Here is an 18,287-nt window from a genome sequence, read left to right on the forward strand (position 1 = left end):
CTTGGAATAATAGTCAACTCCTGTAGCCTAGCCCATAGGCCTATATTTTAATTTGACCTTTATTTAACTAGGCAAGTCAGTTAAGAACAAATTCTTATTTCAATGACGGCCTAGGAACAGTGGGTTAACTGCCTTGTTCAGGGGCAGAATGACAGATTTTTACCTTGTTAGCTCGGGGATTCGATCTTGCAACCTTTCGGTTACAAGTCCAACTCTCTAACCACTAGGCTACTTGCCGCCCCAAAATGTATATGTTTTAAGGGGCCAAATAACTTCTTAAAATGTAAGCACATTATTCCGCTTTACAAGCAGCGTGTGAGTTTCAAGTTTGGGGATAATTGCATTTGTGGTCACTTTTGATTAATGGTGTTTTCTCGCTAAATGGAACATTCACACTTATAGCCTAATGCACCCTAAAAAAATCCATGCCTTTTGTGGCCAGTGACTGTCGTGCCCTTCTCTCTGAGTGCTGCACAATTCATGACCTAATCTGGTCTTTCTCACAGGGAAGCCAGACACGTCGGGGACACAACTGCACGCGTCCTTATGTGAAAAAATTGCCTAATAGTTTATCAATATTTTAAGCTAAATGTTGCGTCAGCCTCACTGTGTAAAAGTGTTTTTGATGCTATTGGTTGTATTCATTTGGGATCTATCGCAGCCCACAACTGTCCCAGACTGGGATATTTATTTCTTGCACAGAATAGAGTAGTTCAACTTTTGTACTGTGGGGAATCGTAGATTGACATAGGCTAGTGTTTTTGCTGTTCGTTTTGCTGTGGACAGTTCTTCTAGTATCTTCTGAATTGGATAAGGACGCATGCAGTTGCATCCCAGACAAGTCTGGCTTCCCTTGTAGCCTGTGAGAAGACCAGATTAGATCATGAATTGCGCAGCACTCAGAGAGAAGGGCACAACGGTCAATGGCCACAAAAGGCATGGATTTATTTAGGGTGCATTACGGCCAAACAAAGGGAATGACGCCGGGAAATTCAAAGCATTATCAAGTGCTTGTCAAATTGTGAACGAGAGACTGATGAAGTGTGTACAGCCTGCACAATAAAACAAAGCTCATGCCTTTCAAGATACTTTTTTTTCAAATCATCATCAGAGTTGCATCATGCAGCATTACAATGTATTACAAATCTGAACATATAGCCCAACGTTTGTAGGGCAACTAAAGTTACATTAACTTTAAATTAAGCATATTGGAGTAACTATTTCTTTGTTAACCACTCAACACAGAATAGCCAAATGTGTGCACTCCCTCAAATCGTTTGGAGAAAATATCCTTTCTATTTGATTCAGCTTTGTTCAATTGTATTCTTCATACTATAAAATAATATAAAATAATGCCACGGAATTCTAACCAGATCTTGTCTGGTAAATTAACTAGTGAAGCCCACAGTCATATGGCATAGCCAGCTCAGGGCCTAACATAAGGACAACTCAGAGTAGCCTATTCTGTTATTCTGAAATAGACTACATTTTCTTCATATCATGTTTCTTTAGACCTGTGTATAAAATAAATAATGGATTCATTGTGAAGGTGTAAGCTTTATTACATGGATTTAATAGACTTGTTAAAATGTAGATGTTCCAAATGTCTGCATCAGTAACTTGTAGGCTATGTATGGAAGCCAGGAGATGCTAAATGTGTATGTTAATTAACGGTCAATTATCATGAGACCGACCGTTATTTTCTTGACAATCACCGGCTGATGAAATTTCTTGACTGCCACAGCCCTAGTCAGAGCTAGGTTGTATTCATTAGGACACACCGTAGCAAGATGTTAATCAACGGGGAGGGGGAATCAAGCAAGCACTTGTTATTGGACAAGTCCATGTAGTCCTTTTCTTTTGCATACTGTTCGGTGCTTAATGAATAGGACCCTGGTTGTTAGTACTGTGTGTGTGTGTGTGTCCCAGGATGAGGTAAAGAGGACAGGGGAGACGGGCGTAGAGGAAACCATCCTGGAGGGCCACATCGGGATCACCAAGGAGCTGCTGGCCTTCCAGACATCAGAGAAGAAGTACTACATCGGCTGTGAGAAGGGAGGGGCCAACCTCATCAAGGTATGATGGCATCCATTTTGTATTGAATTGAATCTTTTTACTTATTCACCGGCATTAGTGGGGCTCTCGACAACATTTGATTTGGCCCACCAGAAGCTTCTAGAATGATCTTATGTGGTAATAAATATAAAAAAAATTAGCAGTGACCTTCATATCTGTATGTGGCTGTAATAAATGTTCTGCACGCAGTAAATGTTACTTTCTTACCCTGTATTAACTCGCTCTCCCTCCCCCTCTGTCCAGGAGTTGATAGATGACTTCATTTTCCCAGCATCGAACGTGTACCTGCAGTACATGAAGAGTGGGGAGTTCCCCACGGAGCAAGCCATCCCTGTCTGTAGCAGCCCCGCCTCTATCAACGCAGGCTTCGAGCTGCTGGTGGCGCTGGCGGTGGGCTGTGTCCGGAATCTAAAGCAGATGGTCGACACGCTCACTGATATGTACTACCTAGGTAGGAACTCTAAGAGGAAAACTACACAGAGTTGTGTTCTCCATTAACTTTCACTGATCAATGTTTGCACCTCAGAAAGCCAGAAATACTATTACTTACTCTTGATCTGTATCTCATCATTACATTAGTCTTTCTTCTCAATTTATATTGGGGGCAATCACATCCCTGCAACTCTATGCTTAAATTTAGTGATACAATCTAAAGTGATAAGAACTCATTCCCAGATTTACTTCCCTTCAGGTTGTGAGGCACAGAACCTACCCACCTGTGTTATTGTGTATGTCCAAATGATATCCCCACTCCATCTCCCAGGTTGTGAGGCTTTGACAGAGTGGGAGTATCTCCCCCCGGTGGGACCGAGGCCAACTAAAGGCTTTGTGGGACTGAAGAACGCCGGAGCCACCTGCTACATGAACTCTGTCATCCAGCAGCTCTACATGATCCCGCCCATACGCAACGGCATTCTGGCCATCGAGGGCACCGGCACCGATGTGGATGATGACATGTCCGGTGATGAGAAGCAGGAGAACGAGGTAATGCAGGAGAGAGCAGTATCGAGGAACGACTTTAGAATATAGAATGATATTATTTTATTTCATGATATCCAGTTGGTAGTTAGTCTTGTCCCATTGCTGCAGAACCCGTTACGGACTCGGGAGTGGCGAAGGTCGAGAGCCATGCTTCCTCTGAAACACAACCCTGACAAGCCGCACTGCTTCATGACACACCGCTCGTTTAACCTGGAAGCCAGCCGCACCAATGTGTCGGAGGAAACACTGTACAGCTGGCGACCGAAGTCAGCGTGCATGAGCCCGGCCCGCCACAAGAGCACGATGGGACAAGGACATCCCAGCCGGCCAAACCCTCTCCTTACCCGAACGGCGCTGGGGCAATAGTGAACCACCTCATCATGGGTGTCTTGGTCGTGGCTGGCTGCAACACAGACCGGGATCGGACCGGGTCTGTAGTGATTCCTCTAGCATTGCGATGCAGTTCCTTAGACCGCTGCACCACTCTGGAGGCCCTGGAATTTAGAATTATCTGAAAGCAAATACTAGGGTTTAGTCATATGGTGATGTTGCGTTTGTTGGTTAATCCATGTTTCGTTAAAATAAGATTTAATTGGTCACACACATATTTATCAGATGTTATTGTGGGTGTAGTGAAACATTTTCCTAGCTCCAACATTGCAGGAGTATCTAACAATTCACAACAATATACACATCTCAAAGTAAAATAATGAAATTAAGAAATATATACAGTGCCTTGCGAAAGTATTCGGCCCCCTTGAACTTTGCGACCTTTTGCCACATTTCACGCTTCAAACATAAAGATATAAAACTGTATTTTTTTGTGTAGAATCAACAACAAGTGGGACACAATCATGAAGTGGAACGACATTTATTGGATATTTCAAACTTTTTTAACAAATCAAAAACTGAAAAATTGGGCGTGCAAAATTATTCAGCCCCCTTAAGTTAATACTTTGTAGCGCCACCTTTTGCTGCGATTACAGCTGTAAGTCGCTTGGGGTATGTCTCTATCAGTTTTGCACATCGAGAGACTGAAATTTTGTCCCATTCCTCCTTGCAAAACAGCTCGAGCTCAGTGAGGTTGGATGGAGAGCATTTGTGAACAGCAGTTTTCAGTTCTTTCCACAGATTCTCGATTGGATTCAGGTCTGGACTTTGACTTGGCCATTCTAACACCTGGATATGTTTATTTTTGAACCATTCCATTGTAGATTTTGCTTTATGTTTTGGATCATTGTCTTGTTGGAAGACAAATCTCCGTCCCAGTCTCAGGTCTTTTGCAGACTCCATCAGGTTTTCTTCCAGAATGGTCCTGTATTTGGCTCCATCCATCTTCCCATCAATTTTAACCATCTTCCCTGTCCCTGCTGAAGAAAAGCAGGCCCAAACCATGATGCTGCCACCACCATGTTTGACAGTGGGGATGGTGTGTTCAGGGTGTTGCTTTTACGCCAAACATAACGTTTTGCATTGTTGCCAAAAAGTTCAATTTTGGTTTCATCTGACCAGAGCACCTTCTTCCACATGTTTGGTGTGTCTCCCAGGTGGCTTGTGGCAAACTTTAAACAACACTTTTTATGGATATCTTTAAGAAATGGCTTTCTTCTTGCCACTCTTCCATAAAGGCCAGATTTGTGCAATATACGACTGACTGATTGTTGTCCTATGGACAGAGTCTCCCACCTCAGCTGTAGATCTCTGCAGTTCATCCAGAGTGATCATGGGCCTCTTGGCTGCATCTCTGATCAGTCTTCTCCTTGTATGAGCTGAAAGTTTAGAGGGACGGCCAGGTCTTGGTAGATTTGCAGTGGTCTGATACTCCTTCCATTTCAATATTATCGCTTGCACAGTGCTCCTTGGGATGTTTAAAGCTTGGGAAATCTTTTTGTATCCAAATCCGGCTTTAAACTTCTTCACAACAGTATCTCGGACCTGCCTGGTGTGTTCCTTGTTCTTCATGATGCTCTCTGCGCTTTTAACGGACCTCTGAGACTATCACAGTGCAGGTGCATTTATACGGAGACTTGATTACACACAGGTGGATTGTATTTATCATAATTAGTCATTTAGGTCAACATTGGATCATTCAGAGATCCTCACTGAACTTCTGGAGAGAGTTTGCTGCACTGAAAGTAAAGGGGCTGAATAATGTTGCACGCCCAATTTTTCAGTTTTTGATTTGTTAAAAAAGTTTGAAATATCCAATAAATGTCGTTCCACTTCATGATTGTGTCCCACTTGTTGTTGATTCTTCACAAAAAAATACAGTTTTATATCTTTATGTTTGAAGCCTGAAATGTGGCAAAAGGTCGCAAAGTTCAAGGGGGCCGAATACTTTCGCAAGGCACTGTAGATGTGGATATATTGAAGCAACATCAAGACATCAGTCAGGAAGTTAAAGCTTGGTCACAAATGGGTCTTCCAAATGGACAATGACCCCAAGCATACTTCCAAAGTTGTGGCAAAATGGCCTAAGGACAACAAAGTCAAGGTATTGGAGTGGCCATCACAAAGCCCTGACCTCAATCCCATAGAAAAATTGTGGGCAGAACTGAAAAAACGTGTGCGAGCAAGGAGGCCTACAAACCTGACTCAGTTACACCAGCTCTGTCAGGAGAAATGGCCAAAATTCACCCAACTTATTGTGGGAAGCTTGTGGAAGGCTACCCAAACAGTTTAAAGGCAATCCTACCAAATACTAATTGAGTGTATGTAAACTTCTGACCCACTGGGAATGTGATGAAAGAAATAAAAGCTGAAATAAATAATTCTCTACTATTATTCTGACATTTCACATTCTTAAAATAAAGTGGTGATCCTGAATGACTTAAGACATGGAATTTTTACTAAGATTAAATGTCAGGAATTGTGAAAAAAATGACTTTAAATGTTTTTGGCTAAGGTGAATGTAAACTTCTGACTTCAACTGTGTGTGTGTGTGTATATATATATGACGAGCAATGTCGGAGTGGCATAGACTAGAATACAGTATATACATTTGAAATGAGTAAAAGAGTATGTAAACATTATTAAAGTGACCAGTTATTCCATGTCTATGTACATGGTGCAGAGTTGAGTAGAGTTGAATAACCGGGTGGTAGCCAGCTAGTGACAGTGACTAAGTTCAGACCAGGGTACTGGGTGGAGGTTGGCTATTGATTACTATTTTAGTCTGATGGCCTTGAGATAGAAGCTGTTTTTCAGTCTCTTTGTCCCGGCTTTGATGCACCTGTACTGACCTCGCCTTCTGGATGATAGTGGGGTGAACAGGTCGTGGCTCCGGTGGTTGATGATCTTTTTGGCCTTCCTGTGACATTGGGTGCTGTAGGTGTCCTTTAGGGCAGGCAGTGAGCCCCCAATGATGCGTTTGGCAGACAGCCCTGCGGTTGCCGGCAGTACCATACCAGGCGGTGGGTGATACAGCCCGACAGGATGCTCTCAATGGTGCATCTGTAAAAGTTTCTGAGGGTCATAGGGGCCAAGCCAAATTTCTTCAGCCTCCTGAGGTTGAAGAGGCGCTGTTGTGCCTTCTTCACCACACTGTCAGTAGACTGTGGGTAGACCATTTCAGATTGTCAGTGATGGTAATGCCGAGGAACTTAAAACTTTCCACCTTCTCCACTGCTGTCCTGTCGATGTGGATAGGGGGGTGCTCCTTCTGCTGTTTCCAGAAGTCCACGATCAGCTCCTTTTGTTTTGTTGAGGGAGAGATTATTTTCCTGGCACCACTCCGCCAGAGCACGCACCCTTCTGGGGCCCCAGTGTTGAGGATCAATGAAGTGGAGGTGTTATTTCCTACCTTCACCACCTGGGGACGGCCCATCGGGAAGTCCAGGACCCAGTTGTGCAGGGCGGGGTTCAGACCCAGGGCCCAGAGCTTAATGATGAGCTTAGAGGGTACTATGGTGTTGAAGGCTGAGCTCTAGTTCCATTGGTAGCTGCAGTTGATATTAGCTCCTTAGCTGAGACACTTTTATGGCACTGAAGATGTGGGGTGTTGCGGTAACAGAGTATGTGGTTTAAAACCTGTTCCATTGTGTGTCCTAATGACCAGGACCCAGCTTAACCCTGTGTGTCCATTTGCCCCTACAGAGTAATGTGGACCCGCGAGATGAGGTGTTCAACTACCACCACCAGTTTGACGACAAGCCATCGCTCAGTAAATCGGAGGACAGGAAGGAGTACAACATCGGCGTGCTGCGCCACCTGCAGGTCATCTTTGGCCACCTGGCCTCCTCCAGACTGCAGTACTACATACCGAGAGGCTTCTGGAAACAGTTCAGGTCAGTGGAGGGAAGAGAATGATTACCTGGAAAAACCAGATGGGTCATACAATCCAGTATTTTAAAGGCCCAATGCAGCTGTGTTTATCTCAATATCAAATAATCTGGGTAACAATTAAGTACCATACTGTGATTTGTTTTTAATCAAAATGGTCAAAAATAAACAAATATACACTGTACAGTGCATTCAAAAAGTATTCAGACCCCTTGACTTTTTCCACATTTTGTTACGTTACAGCCTTATTCTAAAATGGATTAAGTTGTTTTTTCCCTCATCAATCTACACACAATACCCCTTAATGATTAAGCCTCATCCCATCCTATAGGTTATGGGGCGAGCCTGTGAACCTGCGAGAGCAGCATGATGCCCTGGAGTTCTTCAACTCTCTAGTGGACAGTCTGGACGAGGCTCTGAAAGCCTTGGGTCACCCAGCCATGCTCAGTAAGGTGCTGGGTGGATCCTTTGCTGACCAGAAGATCTGCCAGGGGTGCCCACATAGGTAACTCACACACCGCCATAGGAACAGATCTAAGATCAGGGATATCTTGGCAATTTATAACCTCAACCATTATGGGGGAGAATGTGAAACTGACTTGAGATCTGGTCTAGGGGCAAAATGGACTAATGCTTATTGTTCACGCATCTCAGGGTAATTGATTTGAAGATGTCTATTTCTGCAGAGAGAGAGAGATTTGTTTGAAGTGGTTTTATGAGGCTGCTTCAGTGTTTAGTCTCCCTAGATATCCAGGTTGCCTCTCACCATTTTCAAATGTTCCAGCATAACATGTCTTACAAAGTGGATAGCAGGATGGAGACCAGAGTTTATGATTAAGGTATACTTAAATTTAACGCCCCCACAAACCACGCCTCCAGTAATTTCCCAGTGTGCCTTGCCTTTTTCAATTGCGTTATGGAGTTACCCCCATTACTATATTTGTTAGTGACAGAGACATTGTTGAAGTCTTTCATTTGCAGTCCTATGGCCTTCACCAAGTGAATATTTGCATGAAAATCCATCACCAATTGGATGGAAACCTGGCGAGTAAAACCAGACCCTAGTCACTGCTGTTGCCTAGAGTCGGGTTTATGAGACTATACAGTGTTGGTTGAAATGAATGTGGATATTGTGTGTGCTACAGGTATGAGTGTGAGGAGTCGTTCACCACTCTGAATGTAGACATCAGGAACCACCAGAACCTGTTGGACTCAATGGAGCAGTACGTCAAAGGAGACCTGCTGGAGGGTGCTAACGCATACCACTGTGAGAAGTGCAACAAGAAGGTGAGAATAATGTTTTTCTTATCAGATCTTACAATTGAAATGGACCAATAGCCTTTTTTCCTAACTAGCTACATTCCTATAGGCTTTCCAGGGTTGTAGCAAAAGCCTGCTTGCCCAGTAGGTCTCCGGGAGGAGGGTTAGCTTAGGCCCCCTGACCAGAAGGCTAGTAGCAGTAACGTGTTTGCTCGTCTCCCCCCCCACCCTCCAGGTGGACACAGTGAAGCGGCTGCTGATCAAGAAACTTCCCCCAGTGCTGGCCATCCAGCTGAAGAGGTTTGACTACGACTGGGAGAGGGAGTGTGCCATCAAGTTCAATGACTACTTTGAGTTCCCCAGGGAGCTGGACATGGAGCCCTACACTGTAGCCGGGGTGGCCAAGCTGGAGGGGGACGACGTCAACCCAGAGAACCAGGTTAGGGATGGCATGAAGATGACACAGATTATTACATTGTGTGTAGAAATACGGAGTAAATGTCTATTTTAATGATTTCATAATGTTGTAGTTGTCGTTCTAACATTTCAGATACTTGAAATGAGAAATATTTTATGTAAATTAATTCAGATGGGATCCCATTTGAAGGGACAATTCACTCCAAAAAATCAGTGTCAGATGTCTTCGTACCTCACTTTGGAGTGAACTGTCCCTTTAAACGAACCAATTAAGTGGTTCACTTCAACATCAATTATTGTGTCCTGCCCTCAGGTGATCCAGCAGAACGAGCCCTCTGAACCAGAGCCCCCAGGCAGCTCCAAGTACCGCCTGGTTGGGGTACTGGTCCACTCAGGCCAGGCCAGCGGCGGACACTACTACTCCTACATCACACAGAGGAACGTGGGCGGGGCAGACGGCGAACGGAACCGCTGGTACAAGTTTGACGACGGTGACGTGACGGAGTGCAAGATGGACGACGAGGAGGAGATGAAGAACCAGTGCTTCGGAGGGGAGTACATGGGCGAGGTGTTTGACCACATGATGAAGAGGATGTCGTACCGGCGTCAGAAGCGCTGGTGGAACGCATACATCCTCTTCTACGAGCGGATGGACTCACTGGACAAGGACAGCGAGCTGGTCAAGTACATTCAGGAGCTGACCATCTCGTCCTCGTCCAACAACAAGCCGCCGCACCAGGTCAAGATGCCCGGTGTAATCGAGTGCAGTGTGCGCAAGCAGAATGTGCAGTTCATGCACAATCGTATGCAGTACAGCCTGGAGTATTTCCAGTTTGTTAAGAAACTTCTGACCTGTAACAGTGTCTATTTAAACCCTCCGCCAGGTAACTGGAACACACACACACGCACACACACGCTTCAGAATACCTCCTTTTGAGTTTTAGAGCTCTTCTCGGGGTGGGTGTTGCTGCTACTCTGAGGTTTTGTTTGTCTCCTTTGTTCTCCCCTGTTATTTCCCCTGCTAATGTGTACAACCCAAGAAGTGAGATTGATATTACTGTGATTTGCCTTTTTCATTTGTGCACTGTGAATGACCCAACCTCTCACCTTAGTACCATAACAAGGCTTTTAATCACTGTAACAGCGACATGACTTTTGCTTTAATAGCAGATACTTTCATTCCTCTCAATATTTAAAAAGATGAAAAAGCCCCCCTCGTTTTAATCTTACCACTGGTAACACTGTGTTTTGGTAATGTATTCAACTTCACCGCCCCCGTAGAGAGTTGTATGAAGAAGGAAAGTGTAGGATGTCAGAGCTGAACATAACGTTGGCTGACTGTAAACTGCAGCAGTTTCCTCTGCCTTCTGCATTATTAATGCAGCCAGCCAGCCAGGCCACAGTGTACGTCTGTCTGTCTGTCTGTGTCTCACGACAGGCACAGGGAAATGAACTGACTACTGCAGGGTTAGCCATCAGTGTAAAAGCACTTGGTCGGGATGAATTGCTTCAGCTCGTGTGTGTGTGTGTGAAGGAGGGGGAGGTTTGTTAGGATGTGTTTTGTTTCTTTTTAGTGTCATGTGTGCAAACGGACAACTGTTCTCGTCAATGTCCCCAATTTCAGCCTCTCATTTAGGAGTAAGCAGCAAATTAGGTCATACGGCTCTATTTGAACAGTGATGAGATTCTCGGATTCGGCTCCAGTGACTGACTCACACATTAACTTTGAAATTGAAATATTTCGCTCTGTGAAGCTCAGGAATAGTCTCTTGCTGAATATTATTCAATACCAACTTAATCCTTCACTAATTTGCATTTAGAGAAGAAACATGAATTTTCTTTCCTTTTTTCATTAAAATGTTCCATTTGGAACTTTAATGTTAATTTGTGACTGAAGTCTGAAGCAATGTTTATGTTGTTTGGTTGAATCAGGACAAGACCATCTACTGCCTGAGGCGGAGGAGATGGCTATGATTAGTGTTCAGCTGGCTGCTAAGTTCCTATTCAGCACTGGGTTCCACACCAAGAAAGTAGTGAGGGGGCCCGCCAGTGACTGGTGAGTACTGTCTGTCTCACCTTTCAACTTTGACCTGTGTTCAGATGTTGACCTGAGTGAAGGATGTTTGTTTTGTTATTCTTTGTTTTGTTATTCCTTTCTATCCCTGTCTCATCAGTCTCCCCTTTCTCCTCCTCACTCTTTATCTCCACTCTCCCTTGCATCATTCTCTCCCCTTCTGAAACTACCCCTGCTTCCTTCATCCATTGACGCATCCCTCTCTCCTCTCCCCTTTCTCTAATCACGTGTGTATCTCTCTCTCTCCATCCCCAGGTATGATGCACTTTGTGTCCTGCTGAGACACAGTAAGAATGTACGCTACTGGTTTGCACACAACTTCCTGTTTGCCTACACCAACCGCTTCTCCGAGTACCTGCTGGAGTGCCCCAGTGCCGAGGTCCGGGGCGCGTTTGCCAAACTCATCGTCTTCATTGCACACTTCTCCCTGCAAGACGGACCGTGCCCCTCCCCCACTGCCTCTCCTGTCGGAGCCTCCACCCAACCACAGGTGAATGGGCTGGTTCTCCTATTCCTAAAACACAAACTATCAGGATGGTGTTCAGTAGGCATGAAACGGGTGAAACATTTTGAAACAGAGCAGGTACTACCTGGAATTGTCCAATAAGAACTCTTGTTTTCAGCTTCTGTTTTCAAATGCTACCCCCCGTTTCATGCATACTGAGCATTACCCCATACAAAGCAACTTTTCTCTGTTCTTGTGGAATGTTTTAACTTCCTCCTCTCTCTCTCTCTCTCTCTCTCTCTCTCTCTCTCTCTCTCTCTCTCTCTCTCTCTCTCTGTCTCTCTCTCTGTCTCTGTGTGTGTGTGTGTCAGGCATGTGATAACCTGAGTCTCAGTGACCACCTGTTGAGGACTGTATTGAACCTGCTCAGGAGAGAGGTGTCAGAGCACGGCCGACACCTGCAGCAGTACTTCAACCTCTTCGTTATGTATGCCAACCTGGGTAAGGAACACACACACACAGCCTGCCATACATACCTGCTCTCTCAACCCCTTGAGGAAGAGTATGGCTCACTGGCTATTAATTTCTCTTCTTGCCTCGCTCTCCTTCTCTTCCTTATACCCTCCCTCCCACCCTTCTCCAGGGCTGGCAGAGAAGACCCAGTTGTTGAAGCTGAGTGTCCCAGCTACCTTCATGCTGGTGGCTCTAGACGAGGGGCCTGGCCCTCCCATAAAGTACCAGTATGCTGAACTAGGCAAACTGTACACCGTAGTCTCCCAACTGGTGCGCTGCTGTGACGTGGCCGCGCGCATGCAGTCCTCCATCAATGGTGAGTTCACTCAGGGGTGAGGGGTTGTGACCTATGATCAACGGACAAAGACGAACCAGTAACACCTGAGTCATATTCATTGTCCTTCTCTCTCTCCCTCTTTCTCTCTACATCCAGGTAACCCCCCTCTCCCTAACCCGTACGGTGATGCCAACCAGACCACCCCGGTGATGCCTGTGCAGCAGCTGGTGGGAGAGATCCTGTTCGTAAGGACCAGCTATGTGAAAAAGATAATTGAGGACTGCAGCAACTCAGAGGAGACAGTCAAGCTGCTGCGTTTCAGCTGCTGGGAAAACCCCCAGTTCTCCTCCACTGTACTATCAGAGCTGCTCTGGCAGGTAACTGTTAAAACTGGTGAAATCACAGATGGACACACACACTTGTTTTTCTGTCCTCGTGGGGACCTACAATTTATTTCCATTCTAAGTCCTATTTTCCCTATACTTAACACCTAACCCCTTAGCTTTTGTCCTCGTAGGGGCGTGTGAAGTCCCCACAAGGGATAATTTTCCTTGTTTTTGTATCCTTGTGGGGACTTTTGGGGATTTCAGGTCCGAGGGTAGAAGAGCAAGACCACACACACACACCCCCACACAAACTAGACAGGTTTTACAGATATAAGTATATATATTTTTAGGGGGTAGGTCTGCTTTAATATTACAGATAGATTGTGTCTTCTATCACTGTAATTGTCTGCATCATTTCCAATCCCCCGTATCTTTTTTTGTAAATATATACTCTACTGTTCAAAAATGTGTTCCAAAGAAAAAGCCATATCTCAGACTGGCCAATAAAAAGAAAAGATTAAGATGGGCAAAATAACACAGACACTGGACAGAGGAACTCTGCCTAAAAGGCCAGCATCCCGGAGTCGCCTCTTCACTGTTGACTTTGAGACTGGTGTTTTGTGGGTACTATTTAAGGAAGCTGCCCGTGAAGCTGCCTCTAAAGTCACATTTAGAAGTGTCCCATACAATAAGGTGGGAGGTGGGAAACTATTGCATCTCAATAGTCCCAAGTCTCCTCCTACAATCAATTTCTCCGACTGGTCTTTGTCTTCATATTGGACATATTTCCGTTAATAAGATGTGTGCTAGATCTTATTGATAGTGTGTGTTTTGTTATCCCCCAGGTGGCGTACTCGTACACCTACGAGCTGAGGCCTTACCTGGACCTGCTGCTGCAGATCCTGCTCATTGAGGACTCCTGGCAGACTCACAGGTAGGTCAGATCCGGGGGGGCAGCATCATATCTTTGCTCCTCACTTTGATCTGGAAAGGGTCACTCAGTGGACTCAGGATTTTTGTCCCAACCTAGTGTGAACTAGGACCGTCAAAGTTAATCATGCGTTAACATCTGACATGTTAATTGGCGTAAAAAAAAATGTGCGCCATTAATCGCGTCTCCATTTCTTCACTAAACGGAACCTTTTATTTAAGGTGCATGTGTTTCCACATGGAACACATCGACAATGGTTGTGCCTTTACATAGCTGAAGACCGTGTGCCTCTAGCCAAAATCATGTAGAAGTTATGCACAATATTACCGGAGCTAAGTTTTTTTCTTTCTGCTGCAGATTTGTGCGCCTATCGCAGGCTTTTTTAACCTACTCGCAGGACACCATTTTTTTGGTTTTATAACATTGTTTAGCTAGCTAGTCATGTTAACTAGCTAGCTTGCTACCAACCGGATAACTTGACCACTGTCAAGGCTATGCACAAATCTGGATGGCACAGGAAAAACTGAAAAGGAATAGGCATCTCAAAGAGATGCTTCAATGGTAGGCTGCATATGCAAGAGTGGGGTGTGTGTGAGGGTGTAGGAGGGAGAGTGTAGGCCTATGTGTGTAAAGTTATCTGAACAGTACAGGTGGTTACAGGATTTTCATAACATTGTTGGACAAGTTTAAAATCTCTTTGTTCTTTGTATGCATAGAGACAGTTATTTGTTTCCTATAGTTACACTCATTTAGAATGCCTGAAGCTTTAACAGTACTTAAAGGTGTGTGTGTGTGTGTGTGTGTGTGTGTGTGTGTGTGTGTGTGTGTGTGTGTGTGTGTGTGTGTGTGTGTGTGTGTGTGTGTGTGTGTGTGTGTGTGTGCATTGATAAGTGTGTGTGTGTGTGTGTGTGTGTGCATTGATAAGTGTGTGTGTGTGTGCATTGATAAGTGTGTGTGTGTGCATTGATAAGTGTGTGTGTGTGCATTGATAAGTGTGTGTGTGTGCATTGATAAGTGTGTGTGTGTGCATTGATAAGTGTGTGTGTGCGCATTGATAAGTGTGTGTGTGCGCATTGATAAGTGTGTGTGTGCGCATTGATAAGTGTGTGTGTGCGCATTGATAAGTGTGTGTGTGCGCATTGATAAGTGTGTGTGTGTGTACATTGATAAGAGTGTGTGTGTGTGCATTGATAAGAGGGAGTAGGCCTACTTAAACATTGGGAGCATTGTATGTTAGTGACTTTTTTTGGTGTTTATGTTGAAAATGCTATTAACACATCATTTTGTGTTTCCATCCATTACAATCAAAGCATAGTTTGCCTGTAATTCAATGCATTGCTTTTAAAATAGAATATCTAGGGCCAAATTTGAGCAAATTCAAAATTTGTGATGAACTAATTACCTCAATTTTTAATTATTTTAATTGTTTGACAGCTCTAATGTCAACACATCTGATTCAACTCATCAGACTGCTTAGTGCTGGGCTGGGACTAAAAATGGCACACCCTGTGGCCCTCTAGGAATGGCTGGTTTCCCTGTTTGGAATTTCGTTTCTGGTTGATTTTCTGTTGTGCCAACATCATCATCCCTGCTCTGTTTTTTTCTCTCCCTGCTTGGTTGTGTAGGATCCACAACGTGCTGAAGGGTATACCAGATGACAGGGATGGCCTATTTGACACCATCCAGCGCTCCAAGAACCACTACCAGAAACGGGCCTACCAGTGTATCAAGTGCATGGTAGCCCTCTTCAGCAACTGCTCTGTGGCCTACCAGATACTACAGGTATAAGAGACACAACTACACTATGCTACCATCTGAATTAGGGATGGGCATGAGTAATCTAGTACTCAAACTGACTTCAAAGCTCCATCTTTAACCAAAGATCTAAATGTTTTCAAACACAAACTATTTAGTGGAATGTGCATTGTGGCTGCCCGAACGGGCAAATTACATTTTGTCTTGAAGACGACATGAATTTGCTTTGACTCGTGTTCCATTTGTGCATTTGCGGGGCATAACAAAAAAGAGACCAAGCCAAGCATTGCACAATTTTTCTCCCTAAATTCCCTTTCCCTTCCGTGTGTCATTCACTCAATTGCGTTCCGACTGCTCCCTACACACACACATGTGCTGAGTGCACACCAAAGATCCTGTTTGGCTCACAGAAATAAATGCCTATGAAAAACATATCTAACTGATGGGATACACAAGCTGCATTCCTTGCCAAATGACTACAGCTTTATCACAAATTCAAAATGGACTGGTTGATTGAAGTAGGAAAATGTGTTCCAATAACGTGCAGCAGTTTTGGAATAATTGCGTCCCGTCTATTTTCCTCTTAGGCTACTTTGCGAACTGCTAGTATATAATTGGTTAGTCTAGGCTATAACCCCCCTAAACATAGACAGGTTCCACACTGAAAATACACTAAAACATTTGTTTATTAAGACAAAGAGCATATTTTCATCAGAATCATTAAGCATAGGCCTACTCACCAAACCGATGTCGCGGCCGTAATTAATCACCATGCAGTGTTCAAAGTGGAGTTGTTCATCCATTTTAGAAAATTCCAAAGAACGGGCAGAATGTACAAAGTTGGAACGTCTGTATACAGTGGGACCAAAAAGTATTTAGTCAGCCACCAATTGTGCAAGTTCTCCCACTTAAAAAGATGAGAGAGGCCTGTAATTTTCATCATAGGTACACTTCAACTATGACAGACAAAATGAGAAAAGAAAATCACATTTTTAATTCATTTATTTGCAAATAAATTATGGTGGAAAATAAGTATTTGGTCACCTACAAACAAGCAAGATTTCTGGCTCTCACAGACTTGTAACTTCTTCTTTAAGAGGCTCCTCTGTCCTCCTCTCGTTACCTGTATTAATGGCACCTGTTTGAACTTGTTATCAGTATAAAAGACACCTGTCCACAACCTCAAACAGTCACACTCCAAACTCCACTATGGCCAAGACCAAAGAGCTGTCAAAGGACACCAGAAACAAAATTGTAGACCTGCACCAGGCTGGGAAGACTGAATCTGCAATAGGTAAGCAGCTTGGTTTGAAGAAATCAACTGTGGGAGCAATTATTAGGAAATGGAAGACATACAAGACCACTGATAATCTCCCTCGATCTGGAGCTCCACGCAAGATCTCACCCCGTGGGGTCAAAATGATCACAAGAACGGTGAGCAAAAATCCCAGAACCACACGGGGGGACCTAGTGAATGACCTGCAGAGAGCTGGGACCAAAGTAACAAAGCCTACCATCAGTAACACACTACGCCGCCAGGGACTCAAATCCTGCAGTGCCAGACGTGTCCCCCTGCTTAAGCCAGTACATGTCCAGGCCCGTCTGAAGTTTGCTAGAGAGCATTTGGATGATCCAGAAGAAGATTGGGAGAATGTCGTATGGTTAGATGAAACCAAAATATAACTTTTTGGTAAAAACTCAACTCGTCGTGTTTGGAGGACAAAGAATGCTGAGTTGCATCCAAAGAACACCATACCTACTGTGAAGCATGGGGGTGGAAACATCATGCTTTGGGGCTGTTTTTTTGCAAAGGGACCAGGACGACTGATCCGTGTAAAGGAAAGAATGAATGGGGCCATGTATCATGAGATTTTGAGTGAAAACCTCCTTCCATCAGCAGGGGCATTGAAGATGAAACGTGGCTGGATCTTTCAGCATGACAATGGTCCCAAACACACCGCCCGGGCAATGAAGGAGTGGCTTCGTAAGAAGCATTTCAAGGTCCTGGAGTGGCCTAGCCAGTCTCCAGATCTCAACCCCATAGATCCATTCCGTTTCTTTTTTCTTTTTTTTTTTATTCTGAAAAACTCCCCAGTCCTTAACGATTACAAGCATACCCATAACATGATGCAGCCACAGCTATGCTTGAAAATATGGAGAGTGGTACTCAGTAATATCTTATTGGATTTGCCCCAAACATAACACTTTGCAAACAGGATGCATGTTTTGGAATATTTTTGTTCTGCACATGGTTCCTTCTTTTCATTCTGTCAATAAGGTTACTGTTGTGGGGTAACTACAATGGTGTTAATCCATCTTCAGTTTTCTAATTTCACAGTAATTAAACTAACTGTTTTAAAGTCCCCATTGGCCTTATGGTGAAATTCATGAGCAGTTTCCTTCCTGTACGGCCACTGAGTTGGGAAGCATGCCTGTCTCTTTGTAGTGACTGGGTGTATTAATACACCATCCAAAGTGTAGTTAATAACTTTACCATGCTCAAAGGGATATTCAATGTCTGCTTTTAATTTTTTTTACCCATCTACCAATAGGTACCCTTCTTTGTAAGGCATTGGAAAACCTCTGGTCTTTGTGGTTGAGTATGTGTTTAAAATTCACTGCTCGACTGAGGAACCTTTACAGATCACTGAATGTATGGGGTACAAAAATCAGGTAGTCATTTAAAAAAAAAATCATATTAAACCCTATTATTGTGCACAGTGAGTCCATGCAACTTATTGTGACTTGTTAAGCACATTTGTACTCTTGAACATATTTAGATTTGCCATAGCAAAGGGGTTGAATACTTAATAAGTAAACATTTTGATACACTATACTTGCTTGTTTTGTCTCACAAACTCGAATTAGGCTAACTATTCTAATTTTAACAACCAGGAAATGGCGTAGCGAATTCTGCATAGTGTATCTGTAAATGGCACTTGCTTATTTAT

General features: G+C 44.0%; 1 protein-coding gene across 8 annotated transcripts in view; it reads left to right on the forward strand.

Annotated features, from left to right (window-relative positions):
• usp9 (ubiquitin specific peptidase 9) overlaps positions 1-18,287 on the forward strand; it is a 78,254-nt gene that overhangs the window by 51,348 nt on the left and 8,619 nt on the right. For 7 of the 8 annotated variants that reach the window (XM_036958661.1, XM_036958659.1, XM_036958662.1 and 4 more), the window contains 15 exons: positions 1,930-2,076; positions 2,320-2,527; positions 2,840-3,060; positions 7,153-7,343; positions 7,670-7,843; positions 8,484-8,625; positions 8,834-9,037; positions 9,329-9,899; positions 10,948-11,071; positions 11,345-11,579; positions 11,906-12,035; positions 12,178-12,363; positions 12,481-12,701; positions 13,496-13,584; positions 15,207-15,363. In XM_036958661.1, the coding sequence (XP_036814556.1) occupies positions 1,930-2,076; positions 2,320-2,527; positions 2,840-3,060; positions 7,153-7,343; positions 7,670-7,843; positions 8,484-8,625; positions 8,834-9,037; positions 9,329-9,899; positions 10,948-11,071; positions 11,345-11,579; positions 11,906-12,035; positions 12,178-12,363; positions 12,481-12,701; positions 13,496-13,584; positions 15,207-15,363 (3,000 nt within the window). The remainder of the gene's footprint in view (positions 1-1,929; positions 2,077-2,319; positions 2,528-2,839; positions 3,061-7,152; positions 7,344-7,669; positions 7,844-8,483; positions 8,626-8,833; positions 9,038-9,328; positions 9,900-10,947; positions 11,072-11,344; positions 11,580-11,905; positions 12,036-12,177; positions 12,364-12,480; positions 12,702-13,495; positions 13,585-15,206; positions 15,364-18,287) is intronic. The other variant, XM_036958660.1, reaches the window with a different exon arrangement.

This window comes from Oncorhynchus mykiss, chromosome 22, assembly GCF_013265735.2.
Source record: "Oncorhynchus mykiss isolate Arlee chromosome 22, USDA_OmykA_1.1, whole genome shotgun sequence".
NCBI classification, from domain to species: Eukaryota; Metazoa; Chordata; class Actinopteri; order Salmoniformes; family Salmonidae; genus Oncorhynchus; species Oncorhynchus mykiss.